This window comes from Notolepis coatsorum (genome assembly GCF_963971535.1).
Source record: "Notolepis coatsorum genome assembly, chromosome: 4".
Lineage (NCBI taxonomy): Eukaryota > Metazoa > Chordata > Actinopteri > Aulopiformes > Paralepididae > Notolepis > Notolepis coatsorum.
Genome location: NC_140168.1, coordinates 182094978 through 182109021, shown reverse-complemented (window position 1 = coordinate 182109021; position 14044 = coordinate 182094978). Strand labels below are relative to the sequence as shown.

The 14044-nt window shown below is 43.6% G+C and overlaps 2 protein-coding genes across 3 annotated transcripts in view; one reads left to right on the top strand and one right to left on the bottom strand.

Moving 5' to 3' along the window:
* ttc5 (tetratricopeptide repeat domain 5) overlaps positions 1 to 3002 on the top strand; it is a 41699-nt gene extending 38697 nt beyond the window's left edge. For both annotated transcript variants that reach the window (XM_084312737.1, XM_084312736.1), the window contains exons 7-9: positions 1217 to 1431; positions 1795 to 1939; positions 2593 to 3002. In XM_084312737.1, the coding sequence (XP_084168863.1) occupies positions 1217 to 1431; positions 1795 to 1939; positions 2593 to 2712 (480 nt within the window). In that variant the 3' untranslated portion in view covers positions 2713 to 3002. The remainder of the gene's footprint in view (positions 1 to 1216; positions 1432 to 1794; positions 1940 to 2592) is intronic.
* A 491-nt stretch (positions 3003 to 3493) lies between these two features.
* The window catches only part of LOC311226774 (E3 ubiquitin-protein ligase CCNB1IP1-like), a gene marked incomplete at both ends in the record, with an annotated part of 34344 nt that continues 23793 nt past the window's right edge, over positions 3494 to 14044 (bottom strand). Inside the window, one exon of the mRNA XM_084312181.1 lies at positions 3494 to 3669. Within this exon, the coding sequence (XP_084168307.1) occupies positions 3494 to 3669 (176 nt within the window). The remainder of the gene's footprint in view (positions 3670 to 14044) is intronic.

Genomic DNA, 14044 nt, shown 5'->3' with positions numbered 1-14044 from the left:
GGGAGCGAGGTGTGACTGGAGGGAGCGAGGTGTGACAGGAGGGAGCGAGGTGTGACGGAAGGGAGCGAGGTGTGACGGAAGGAGCGAGGTGTGACTGGAGGGAGCGAGGTGTGACTGGAGGGAGCGAGGTGTGACGGGAGGGAGCGCTTCCTCACCTGGGATGAATATAGGTAGCTAGTAGCTTAAAAAAACATATCTTTTCAGATTTTTCACCATTTGATGATTAATTATTTTAAGTAGTGATTCCTCAAAATGACTACTTTGACTACACATTCAACAATCTACACAGCTTAGATCTCAAGTTGCTTGATAACCCTAGTGATATTCTGGCTCTCACTGCCTATCTACACGTTGGGTTGTGGGGGCCATTAGGGGTCATGTGGCAGGGTATGTAGCATCTATCTTATCTACACGTTGGGTTGTGGGGGCCATTAGGGGTCATGTGGTAGGGTATGTAGCGTTGGTATTGTCGATACCTAGAGCTTGCATCAAAGGGGCACGGGTCTGATGAAGTTGGCGATGCTGTTTGGGGGCCGTTATGGGTCGTGCAATACCACCGTAGTGTATAGTTCCACGTATCTATAGGCATGTTGGACATTCTTTTGGAAAAGTGAGTGTGTTTCCTCATTGAGCGTTTATCCTTATCATTAGGGCACAATTATATTGTGTTTTATTATTAAATATAAATTGATATTGAATACAGAATATTTGAACAAAAAACATTTTAACGTAGGGGATATATAACTATAATAATTAATTACAGCTTTTCTAGACACTCAAAGCGCTCCCCACAATGTAGGGTGGAAATTGCCTCCTTCACCACCACTGGTAGCACCCAACCTTGGGCTAAGCAGGCTCAATGGCCATACACTGGCACCAGGCACACGTCACACTACACAATGGCTGAACGGCTCAGGAGACAGGGATTGATATCAGCCAATTAAGGGGAAGGGATGATTCCTTGATGTCAGAGACCTGATTGGGAATTTGGGCAGGAACGTCGGGGAACCCCCTACTATTTGCAATAGGCGTCCTGTGTTCTTTAACTATCTAGATTCAGTCACAATCGTGTGTCTGTCTGTATATCTGTGTGTGGGTGTGTGTGTATAATATATATTATACATATATATTATAGGCTGTGTACATTCACCGCCAGGAGGTGGCGGCAGAGTCTTAACGCCTCACTGATTCCCATCCCACCTGTCCGTCTCTCCAGGGGAAGGTGAAGGCCCGGCGGTTGCGGATGATGCTCTCCGGCCTGGAGACGTCGGCCCTGGGGCCCTGCACCTCTCCGCAGTTCTGCTCCCCGTCGGGCAGCGTGGGGAGCCTGGAGCCCCGTACCCTGGCCTCCCTCTCGCACGGCCTCAACTCCGGCGTGGCCGCCCTGGGCAAGGTGGTGTTCAGCCTGGCCTCCGAGGGACGCATGGCCTTGTGAGTATGGCTCATTTGACCACACATGGGAGCTCGCGCGGATCTTGGAATAAAGATAGCCGACGACGTAGATCGAGCGTTGTTGTAAAGTATCTAATATCAAAAGTATTATCACTAAATGTTGCTGACGCTTGACTACACTGTTTACATTTCTCATATTTATATTCAGATCAAATTTGGTTGCCTATATTTTTGTCTTTTTACTATTACCCTGCCCATACCTGGACCTCCCCCATGCTGTTATGACACCCGAATTTCCCCAAGGGGATCTATAAAGGATTATCTTGTCTTATCTTAAAATTATGATCTCACATTTATGTCATGACGATTGAGTGTGTTCTGCGTCTCTTCCCTTCATCCCAGTACGTTTGGCATGGTGGACAGCGAGGAGAGCTGCTTAGTGGTGATGGTCTACAACACAGCGGACAGTTGGGGCGTCCTGATAGGAGACACTGTGGTCATCCCTGAACCCCAGATCAAACGACACAGCATAACACACGACGACAAGGTCAGTGTCCCATAAAGATCACTGGTTTCTGATGTATGATAGATGATCATGACCTCATGTACATACACCCATCTTCATTAGTCTAATGAGTCTTTAGCCATTTTGAGACCCAGTCCTGAAGAAGAATCCAGTTCATCATTGTTTTATGAACTGGATTGTTTACACACATGTGTGTACTTACCTGCACATATCTATATCTGTACATATCCTACTCTTACTAGTTACTCTGCTGGCCAGTATGACTACTACCATAGTGTCTTTATACCTGTATCACTGTACATATTATACAACTCTGTACATCTGATTACACTCAGTACTAATTTGTATATTTTGTACCCAGTTTAATCACCTGCGATTTGTATAGCGACTTTGGGTTCTTGAGAAGCGCTATACAAATAAAATGAATTATTATTACCTGTACATTGTATATTACTGTTGCACTTTACTATTACATTTGCACTCTTGTTGGATGCCAAACTTATTTTCATTGTACTGTACCTGTGCTGTATGACAATACATCTTAATCAATTCAATTCTGATATTGCCTGTGTAATTAACTGTCGGGAGACAAAGTGCATGTGTTGGTAATAAATGGAGATGTTCTAAAGAACCTTTAGTTCATCTGCTTCTCTATTCTCTTGTCTCCTCTCCAGTCCTTTGACTTGAGGAGTATACGAGTGGACTCCCCTCTGCTCCTCATAGTCAACGGCAAGAAGCCGAACGTCAAGAGTCAGATTGCTGCTTCAGTCAGCTACAAGCCCCAGAGTGAATGAGTGGAGGGAGCCATGACTGGACGGGGGGGGGGGTGGTATCGAGGGGTCTACAAGCCAAGTGGAAGCATGAAGAATCCAAAATGTGTGCCTGTTTTTTTTAGTTTTGTAAATACTAGATACCTGTTGTTATTATTGTTTCTAGAGAAAAAAAAAGCACTGTACATATTTATAAATATTTTCCCTTTTGTATTCTGATGAGAGAAACTGAGGACCTTTTGTAAATTAATTACAAAATGATTACTGTGATGGCAATGGTGTCAGACTTGAGTTCAATTTAATAAAGATAATCCTTAATACTTTGGTCATAGTCTTATCGAATATGAACATCACGTGATGACAATTTTTTTATCGTTTAATAAATGAGACAAAGCACCCAATCCACACAGCGTCAAGGAAAAACACACCCTGAGCATTATTTACTACAATAATAACCTTGTAATTAACATGCTGTATGAATCATCAAATCCTTGTGTGACAGGGATAAACAGGCAGACTGCTTTAATGACTACAATGGTCTTCTATTAAACTCAAGTACCTAATGGGAAAACAAACAAACTGTCTTCCTCGACCAAAATCCTGAAGAAAACAAACAAACCAAAAACCCCTTTAAAGCCCTGAGCCAACAAGGCACACCTGGGCCACCCCCTCTTCATTGAGGCACCCCAGGTGTGGCCAATGCCTCGTTATTACTTGGCATCGGGAGCCACTTGTCTCACCTAACTAGTTTGAAGAGACAGCTGCCCCCTCGTTGGCTCTGTAACCAGGACCCGCTCCGCTCGGCTCAGTGTTTCTTCATGTTCATGTAGTGCTGGCTCCTGTCCTTGCCCGGGGAGCTGAACTGGAAGAAGGTCTTGGCTTCTCCGTCTGGCTCCAGGCAGGAGAAGAAGCGGCTGTCCCCCTCGGGGCCTACTCGCTGGAACTGAAAGCTCCCCTGGGGGGAGGCCTGCCGGACCAACCCTGGGAGACACGGAATTAGAATCGGAAAGGTCTTTATTGCCAAGTAGTTTTCACATACAAGGAATTTGCTTTGGTCGTTTTCGGTGCAACATTAACGGACGGACAGTAACGGACAGATAATAAATTAAATATGAATTAAGTTAAGATGGAAGCACCATATGATATAATTAGTGAATGGGTCAAATGTGAGTAACAAATTGTAAAGCACTTTTGGATAAAAGCGCTATATAAAAAAGCAGCCATTTATAATTATGAAATAAATAGGCCAGGGCTGTACAACTGTAAAATAAAGAGGTTGAATCAAATAAAATGGGATATAAATTAAATAAGCACAATAGAATATAAAATAAGAATAGGCCAGGGCTGCACAACTGGGCAAGATGTGGTCAAGTATATGTACCGATTAGAATAACAATAACAATACAGTGGGATGGGGTCATTAGCAGGGCTGTGCAATTGGGCAGTTATGTGCAAAGAGTATGAGCAAGTATGTTTTGATTGTATATAGTCTAGTAGTGTTAATGTAACACAGTGGGGGTGTCAGTGAGGGTCCAGAGCCTTGTTGATGAGGTTGAAGGATGTCTTATCGTTAACGAGGCAAATTACTCCTAGTGTTCTCCACTCGCCACATTTCCACGGCTAGCGATATTTCATGTTAGATAAACAAACGTGGGGTCAAATGAAAGTTTGAGCCTTCAAAAAAATCACTGAAAGAGGAACTGCTCAAATCATATCTCTAAATAGAATCCATACTTAGGTATATTAATTGTCTGTATTTATGTATGTTGTATGTTTGTTAGTAGGTAGGTGTGCAAGCCTACCCATGTATGTTTTTGTTTGTTTATATTTTATTTATATTTGTGATCAGGCTCCCTCCAAAAGCTTTAAATAGCTTCTTGGGAGACCTGGCACACGCACACAATCTCCACGATGATGTTTTCACATGAAGATATGTAATATATCGTGTGTGTGTGTGTGTGAATGAATTCATTCATTCATTCCAACAGTCCCATCATAGTCACTTGACTCTTCGTCTAAAACTCAGTACACCAGCAGCCAAATAATGCAATAAAAGAACGCTTGTTTACAGTGAGTAACACAAATTCTGTCTTACTTTAGCTGTTTTGTGATGAAAGGTTGTATTTGAGAGCAATAAACGCTGGTTTTAGTTTGTCCAACATCCGTGTTTGTGTTGACCACAAGGTCGGCAGTATCGAATTTAATTTAAATTGATTGGGGGTGGGGTTGTGGAGGATGCGCACATTATTTTCCTCGTGGTTAGCCAATCGTGTGTCCTGCACAGATATCTGTTTCGTGCCACTGGTGGGAGAGTGCACCTGGGGGAGAGCGCACGTGTTGGGAGTCTGGACAGCAGAGCGCAGGACATTAGAGCAGAGAGGAGGGAACACACATTTTATGAGGCAATGATCTCAGTTTTTGGACAATTTGTTGGCATTTATTTGATACAAATGGCAGGAAGACGTCTGAAAGTACGATATTCGTTGGAGCAAGTGCTTCAAATGTTACACAAGGACCCCGACGACCAGCCCTACTACCTGAAGAATCCTCATCAGAGGAAGATCTGGTGCAGCGGTGCAACAGCGGCGACTCCCGATTATTATATCAGACCGTCAGAAAGGTATGCGTTTTATTTTTTTATAGATATTTGACACCAAATAAATCAATTTATCTATCTAAATTATCTATATAATCCTGTATTGCACTTAGTAAATGCTCAAACACAGATAACACAGAAAATACAGATAATTAGCTGTATATATCCTCTCTCAGATAGATATAGATGGATGGATAGATATATTTATATTATAGATATTTATATAGTGTTTTTATGTTTGTTTACTTCCCAGTTTGTTTATTATTATTACTGAATAGATATTTATCTTTCCTCCACATTTGATTTGACAGTGATGAGGATCATGAGCCACGGGAGGCGGACCATCCAGTCGCAGTCGGCTCCAACAGGCCTCGTCCAGCCCCCGGCAACCATCACCATCAGAGGCACGTTCACACCTGCCCCCACCACTCTGCTGCAGGGAGGACGTCCCACTCGTCAAGCTACTGCTCCCCATCCTCGGCTCTGACTCGCCTGAAGAGAGGCAGCTTCAAAGCATCATTGAAGAAGTGGGGCCTGGTAGACAGCGCTGCATGCGAGTGTGGAGACCCTGACCAGACTGTCGAGCATATCCTGACCATCTGCCCCTCCTATGCAGACCACCCTCTGAAGCCAGCCTCTTTGACGTGGGACCAGAGAAGAGGGCGTGGCTACAAGACACGGAGTTGGACCTGTGATGTTGCACGAAAGAAGAGGCAGCCCAAGCGAAAAGGGAAAGCCAGGCAACAAGCAAGCAAGTGTGGTCGAGGTGGGTCTGCAAGACCAAGAGTGAGAGAGGAGGAGGAGAGGTGGCATGACAAACGGGAGAGACAAAAAACCTGACCCTCTGCGATTCATGCCAGCTAGGATCCCTGGCCCTACATTTGACACTACGTCATGGTCTCCCCTTGCCCTCTTCCAGCAGTTTTTTTCCACCTGTCATCCATACCATCATAAACAACACTAATGCCAATGCTGCCAAGAGACGACAAGCCGTAAAGAAATTCAAGTGGCAACTCCGGCTTACAGTGAAGGACTTCTTTATGTTCTTAGCTATTATTGTTTTCTCTGGCCTTGTGCCAGTCCACAGCAGAACAGACGTATGGAGAAAGAAATTCCCATATGACTTCCACTTCCCTGGTGACAGAATGACATGCAGGCGATTTGAGGCCATCGTGTGGTCGCTGTAACCCTGAAGAGGATGAGGAAAATCTGAGAAAAAGGAATACTGCGAGTATGACAAACTGTTCAAAATAAAGCCCCTGTAGTACACTGACATGGTGGAAGCCTGCAAAGCTCATTTCCATCCATCCATCCAAGAACCTTTCAATTGATGAGCGCATGGTCGTGAGCAAGGCCAGGATTAGCATGAAGCAGTATATGAAGGAGAAGCTCACAAAGTGGGGTTACAAACTTTGTGCTGGCAGATTCTTCAATAGCCTATACGTGGAACTTCTTTGTTTATACAGGCAGAAGTGTGTCAGTACATGGGTTGAGTTACAGAGCAGTAATGGACCTCTGCTGGGTCGGGGCTACAGTATACGGACAGCTTTTACACAAGCCCTGCCCTCTTCCAGGATTTGGCCAAAAAGAACATCGGCTGTTGTGGGACCGTCAGGAAGAATCGTGTTGGTTTTGCTCAGACTCTGACCAAAAAAGCTGAGAGGGGAGACTTGCGGTGGATTAGGAGCAACAACCTCCTCTCTTTGTAAATTGGCTGGACACAGGGGAAGTAACCATGTGCTCTACCATGCATGAGGCCTTCAGCGGAAGAGAGGAAAGAGGAATGTGAAAGAGGCAGTGGCGAATCCTCCTTTAAATTAAACCACATTAAAATATGAATATGAAATATGAGAAATAAAAAATTATATATTTTTTTTATATAGTTTACAATAATAATACAAATCTTTGTTTTTCATCTGTTATTTTTAATTTTTTTTTCTCCCTCTTCTCCTTCTCACTCTCTAACACTGGCTGCGGTTACATGGTGACTTTTAATTCCGAATTTAAACTTCGGAATCAAATCATTCGGATGTAAAAAAAAATCATGCAAGTTTACATGTCAAATCTTAAGGCGAGACACGGCAGGTGAAAGACGTTATGAGGTACAGCCGTCTCGCGCTGAGAGCTTGTCACAAGCACCGAGCTCTCATTGGGCTGGTGCAGATTTCTGATAGCGTGATTGGTTCAGGTGCATCACATGCTCTTTGATTGATTGATTGAAAAGTTTATTAACAGATTGCAGAATGGGTACAGTACAGCTCAATACATACAATTGTTAAGGGGATGCAGACCAGAGAAAGACTTTCGTCTTGTTTACATCAGGGTCCCCCATTTTCAATTCATCATAACATATATGACATACATGACATATCAGATTTGCAAATACAGTACTGTTTGTGATACAAAAGTGTCCAGAAAAGGAGTGTATATACATTTGGCGTAGAAACTGTACATTGGAGGAGGTTGGATGGGTTGGGTGAGGGCTGTACATTGGGGGGGGGGGGGTTGGGTAGGGGACACACACATTTTACACTGTACATTGGAATACTGACAAAGCCTTACTTGGTCATTTACTGTACAACTAGGTTAGGACATTTGTAGGGGCCAGTTTCGAATTGCAGTCTCACGTAGGTGTTTTTTTTGAGTGTTTTTGAAAGTGGGTAGTGATTCACATTCCTTTACAGCTTTAGGTAGGGCGTTCCACATTGATGTGGCATAATTGCGAAACGTGTTTAGTCCCTTGTTTGAGCCGAATCTGGGTTTTACATGATTTGTGGAGCTTCCTCTGGTGTTGTGATCGTGGTATTCACTGACCTTTGGGAAGTATTTTGACATGTACATGGGTACCTTGGTCGCGTAGTGTATCTTGTAGACCAGGCCCATTGCAAGTTGCTGTACTCTGTCGTCTACTCTAAGCCATCCTCTGACATCCTGTTGTCAGCCGCGGGAGATTCATTCCGCGGGAGACCTGATCTGTCAAAATGCCGAAACAGCGAGTGAGGAAACTCAGCGTAAAGAGTTCCCAGAAAAGACAACAACAATTGTTGGTAGCAAGAGGGTGTAAACAAAAAGAAACTTCTACTGGAGTAGAAGCTGTCAATTGGAAAGCAGGAGTGTTTAGACGGCGGGGGTGAACAAACACCAAGCCTCGTCACACAGCAGTGGCTGATAGTTCATGTAGCCCGCTTGATCATGCGCAGAATGCGATGCGCAGAAAGACCGGGGGGAACTAATTCCGAAAGAATGCGTGAAAAGCTGGGTACATGGACAGAAAAAGCTTTAATTCGGAATGATAAACGGAATAAACCGGCCACTTACATCGGAATGGATTTTATTTCGGAATGGCCATTTTCATTCGGAATTAAGTATTTTCAGATGTTTACATGATAACTTTAAATAGGATTTAACGTTAATTCCGAATGAAAGGGGGAATAAACTGTCCATGTAAACGCAGCCACTGTCAGACTCACTGAGGCAGGCTGGCAGTCACTGTGCTCAGTCACTGCAGCTCAGGCAGAAGGGGAGGAGGGAGGTGTCTTTCCCTAGCTTCCACCACGTGATTCATGGGTGTGGAGTCCAAAACCAATTAGCCAATAAGATTCGAGCTTAATAAAGCGGTTCCCATACGATAACACGGGTCCGTCTGACAGAAAAGTACTCTAGCGTCTTCATACGGGCATGCCCTGGAGGCACGTCCATCTAACGTGACAACGTCTGAACATCATCCCCTCGCGGGATTGATTGATTGATTGAAAATTGTATTAACAGAGCGGGCACGTTCGAATCCTCTATTAGTGTATCTTAACATTTAGCACTTTAATAGCAACTTATTTTCGCCGGCGGGACATTTACTGAGGACCAGCACAGCACTGCCTGTGACTGCAACTTGTTCCTGTTTGCGGACGACTCAGCCCTGCTGGTCTCTGACAAGAACAAATTGCAGGTTGAAAAAACCCTCAGCACGGAACTAGGCAAAATCTGCATATGGCTCGCTGATAATAAACTATCATTACACATGGGCAAAACAGAGTCCATTCTCTTCGGTTCAAATAACAAACTCAGCAAGACCGACGGATTCTCAGTTACAGTGGGTGACAATATTGTCACAAGGAAAGACGAAATTACCTACCTGGGTTCCATCCTAGAGGCAAATCTTTCCTGTGACAAAATGGCATCCAATGTAATAAAAAAAGTCAACCAACGAACTAGATTCTTGTACCGGATCTCCTCTCTGGTAAACAAGAATACCCTGAAGACTCTGGCAGGAGCACTCATTCAAGGGTACTATGACTATGCGTGCACCTCATGGTACCAAAGCACCTCAAAGGCGCTTAAAACAAAATTACAAACATCACAAAACAAACTGGTCAGACTACTACTTGACCTGAACCCCAGAACCCACCTCACCCCTGCCCACTTTGCCAACCTAGGATGGCTTAGAGTAGACGACAGAGTACAGCAACTTGCAATGGGCCTGGTCTACAAGATACACTATACGACCGGGGTGCCCATGTACATGTCAAAATACTTCCCAAAGGTCAGTGAATACCACAACCACTACACCAGAGGAAGCTCAACAAATCATGTTAAACCCAGATTCGGCTCAAACAAGGGACTAAACACGTTTCGCAATTATGCCACAACAATGTGGAACGCCCTACCCAAAGCTGTAAAGGAATGTGAATCCCTGCCCACATTCAAAACCGCCCTTAAAGAGCACCTACGGGAGGCTGCAATTCGAAACTGGCCACCGTAAATGCCCAAAACCCCCACCACCTCCTAATAGACAGTCTCCTCCCCACCGCATGTATATATTCCCTCCCCGCCGTATGTATATTTCCCTCCCACCCACCCACCCCCTCCTAATGTACAGTCCCCTCCCCATCATATGTATATACTCTGTCAGGATCTAGGGGTAACAGTACTGTATATTTGAATACCGCCTATGTCACAAATGTATCAGTACTAAATACCTATATGTCCCTATGCCATAAATGTCATGTATGTTGTGTATGTCATAAATGTCTATATGAATTGAAAATGGGGGACCCTGATGGAAACAAGACAAACGTCTTTCTCAGGTCTGCATCCCCTTAACAATTGTATGTATTGAGCCGTACTGTATTGTACCCATTCTGCAATCTGTTAAATAAAGTTTTCATTCATTCATTCACACCACTGTGGATATTATGATTTAACAAATCTATCTGTCCAGGAGGAGCGAGGAGGACCACATTATTGGCCAGGTAAGCAGGCAGCCTAGCAGTTTCTAGCTTGGATGCTAAACTACTAACGTTATCAGGCTAGCTTGGATGCTAACTAACGTAAGCTGGTCATGGTTCATGGTGACTAACGTGAGCTGTTTGTGTTCTAACTAGACAGCAAATTAATGAATGAAAAACTTTAACAGATTGCAGAATGGGTACAATACAGTACGGCTCAATACACACAATTGTTAAGGGGATGCAGACCAGAGAAAGACTTTCGTCTTGTTTACATCAGGGTCCCCCATTTTCAATTCATATTGACATTTATGACATACACAACATACATGGTGACTGCTTGGCTTAAATATATAAAAAAAAAATATATATATATATATAATAATAAGGCTTCCGGTTTGACAACGGCATGTGACGGTCGCATTGGTCACACGCTCCGCTCCCGTTTTTGTGAATTTCGCTTAAAAACCTACTTTTTACAACACTAATGTGTTTAAACCTCGACGTATATATTAACTAAGACCTTCAACTAACTATATCAACAGAAAGATACTACAAAGAGACGTGAAGCAGACACTCTAACGGTAGACGCTGCGGTGACGCGCTCCGTGAAGGAGAGAGCGGACCAGATTGAGAATAAAGCGTTCGACAATACCATGGAATCCAACGATCCTACGACCTCATCCGAGACAGACATGGAGAATACTTCACCCGATTTCAAAACGCTGACCACTCTGATAAAGATCTTAACCGACAAGGTTGATAATGTTGACGCCAAGGCTGGTAATATAGCTGACGGAGCGGATAGGGCTGTTGAGATAGCCGAAGCTAATGCTAACGCATTTAAGTTAGCTATAGAAGCTAAATTTGAAGACCTCAGGGCAGAGGCTGTAGTACAAATGGATCGCATAACGGCAGTTGCAAATACTGTGAACGAATACTCACTGAAACAAGGAGAAGAATAAGGATCTATATTATATCGCTGAAGTATCGAAGGAGATGCAAGTGGGGGACAAACAGCTTTGGCAGATGATACATGACAACCACAAGAAAAACACGGTCAGATTGCTCGAAATCGAACGTCACTCCCGCAGATTTTATATCCGTATAGTGGGTTTGGATGAATCAGTCAAATGCACAGATGCCTCGTTTGCTGCAGTGCTAGTCGAAATTCTAGGTTCTGAAATCCTACCTACAGAACCGATAGTGGACAAACGCTACAGAATAGGCACCGTAAACTACAACAACAACAAAGAGAGTGATCATTGCTAGCCTACGTGAAACTGAAACAAGAGACACGATCATCAGGGAAGCACGCAAGAAATGGGGAAAACTGATATATAAAGGGAAAAAAGTGTCGTTCTATGAGGACATGCGCAAGGAAGCTATAACTCTACGTGCCCGCTACAAGGATGTGGTGCATCAGCTCTATGAGAAAGGTCTCCACCCCATCCTACGTTATCCAGCTAATCTTTCCATTGTGGAGGGAGATGGAAAAAGATTTGTGCTACGTTAGCTTGAGGCTGCAGAAGATTACATGAAGAATACAAAAAGTGGATGACAAGATTCATCTTTTTTGGATAACTTTGCAATCGCACGGACATCAAAAACGGCATCATACAAGCTTTTGACAACATTGAGGTATAAATAATTTAATATAAAACGCTAAACACTATATATATAGATTCATGGTAATATGCAGGTCATGATTTGATACAGACTTTTTTGGAACATTCTAGAATTTTCTATTTCCTTTTTTTACTTGAAGGCTATGTGTCATAATGGAATATACTGGAATACACTGGATTGATATTGTTCTATGACACGAGGAATGTACTGGAACATTACAACAACAATCTGCAAGTCATGATCGGCTGACAGCATTCTGGAATACAATGCCTTTTTCAATGATGGCCCTAGAAAATAACAACGATATGAGACTTGTACATGAAATAGATGTGAAGAACAGCGGCGACCACCATAACAGATTAATGACCACTCTTGACGGGGGACGATCTGCATACAAGTATTTAAAAACCTCCTTGTTATCTAGATGTGTAAACATGCAAAGTTATTTAAAAAAAATAAAAATTAAGTAGCTATTCCCTGATTTTATGGATTTCGATAATCTAATTCTAAACATCGTTCTTTCTTTTTCTTTATTTCTGAAATGTTCTAACCAATACATGTTAGTAGAAGGTTAAAAAAAAAGAAGAGGTTTAAATTAGTATACTAATTGAGGTATATTTTTCATTTTGTTTAATTACATTAACGGGAGAGTGGCTTGGCCACAGGTGACATTCTATTAAATTAGAATTAAAAGTTTAGATTCTATGGTAATTTACATAGGAAAGTTTAGGATAAATTGCTCATTCTGGGCTGACCGGAGGTGCAAGATAGGATGGAGTTGTACGCGAAGGAGGTATCAAATAGGTACCTTGTACGGCTCTTTAAGGGAGGGGGGATCGGGGGATTATATATATATATGTATGTTTTTAAGCTCGGCGCTCAACAGGACCTCAATGATTGGATATATATCCATAGTGAATTCGTACTCCAGACGAATTGCAAACAAATACACAACAACTTGTATAGATTATGGCTAGTTTGAATATAATGATTTGGAACACTGGGGGTATAAACAACCGAAATAAACGCAAAAGCGTGCTCACACTGATGAAAAACAAACAGGTAGAGCTGCCGCGATAACCGCATTACCGCGGTATCGCTGTTGCATCACGCTCACCGCAGAGTTAGGCTGAATACCGCGTCACCGCTGTTTTTTATCATAATAATAAAGTTGGCTTGCGGCTTGCGGCTCTGCAGATATACCCTACTCGGTTCCAAGCGACCCTATTGGGTAGAAGTGGTACCAGAAAAGTCATGTGAAACATTGCAGACCACTGACTGGTCAGAAGAGAGACGCGTCACACTTTGTAGCCTCGCTCTGAACAATAACAGAACGCCGGCGCCGCCATCTTTACTGCCTCGCTAAGGATGCATTTCATTCAGGATTTGTTTGCGTCTTTGCGACAGAACCAAGGTCCTTCAATGTGTGCAACAAACTGCTGCAGTCTTTTTACCAGTCTGTTGTGGCCAGCATCCTCTTCTATGCTGTGGCATGCTGGGGAGGCTACATCAACTCAAGGGACACCAACAAGCTCAACAAGCTGGTGAGGAAGGCTAGCTCCGTGGTGGGAGTCGAGCTACCTAGACTTGAGGTGATGGTAGAGAGGGGGATGATAAGGAAGCTGGATGCCATCATGGAGAACCCCTACCACCCCCTCTACGACGAGCTAGTCAAGATGAGAAGCTCGTTCAGCCACAGACTCATCCCCCCCCGACACTCAACTAACCGCCTCGGACAGTCCTTCATACCAGCGGCCATCAGGCTCCACAACAGTGGGCAGCGACTAGCAGCCTCCAGGCCCCACAACAGGGGGCAGCGACAGCGACTGCTACCAGACATTGACCTGGGACTTATAGGAACCCAAGGGGGACAAAGTAGACTACCCTGGTACTTTGATTAATGTATACT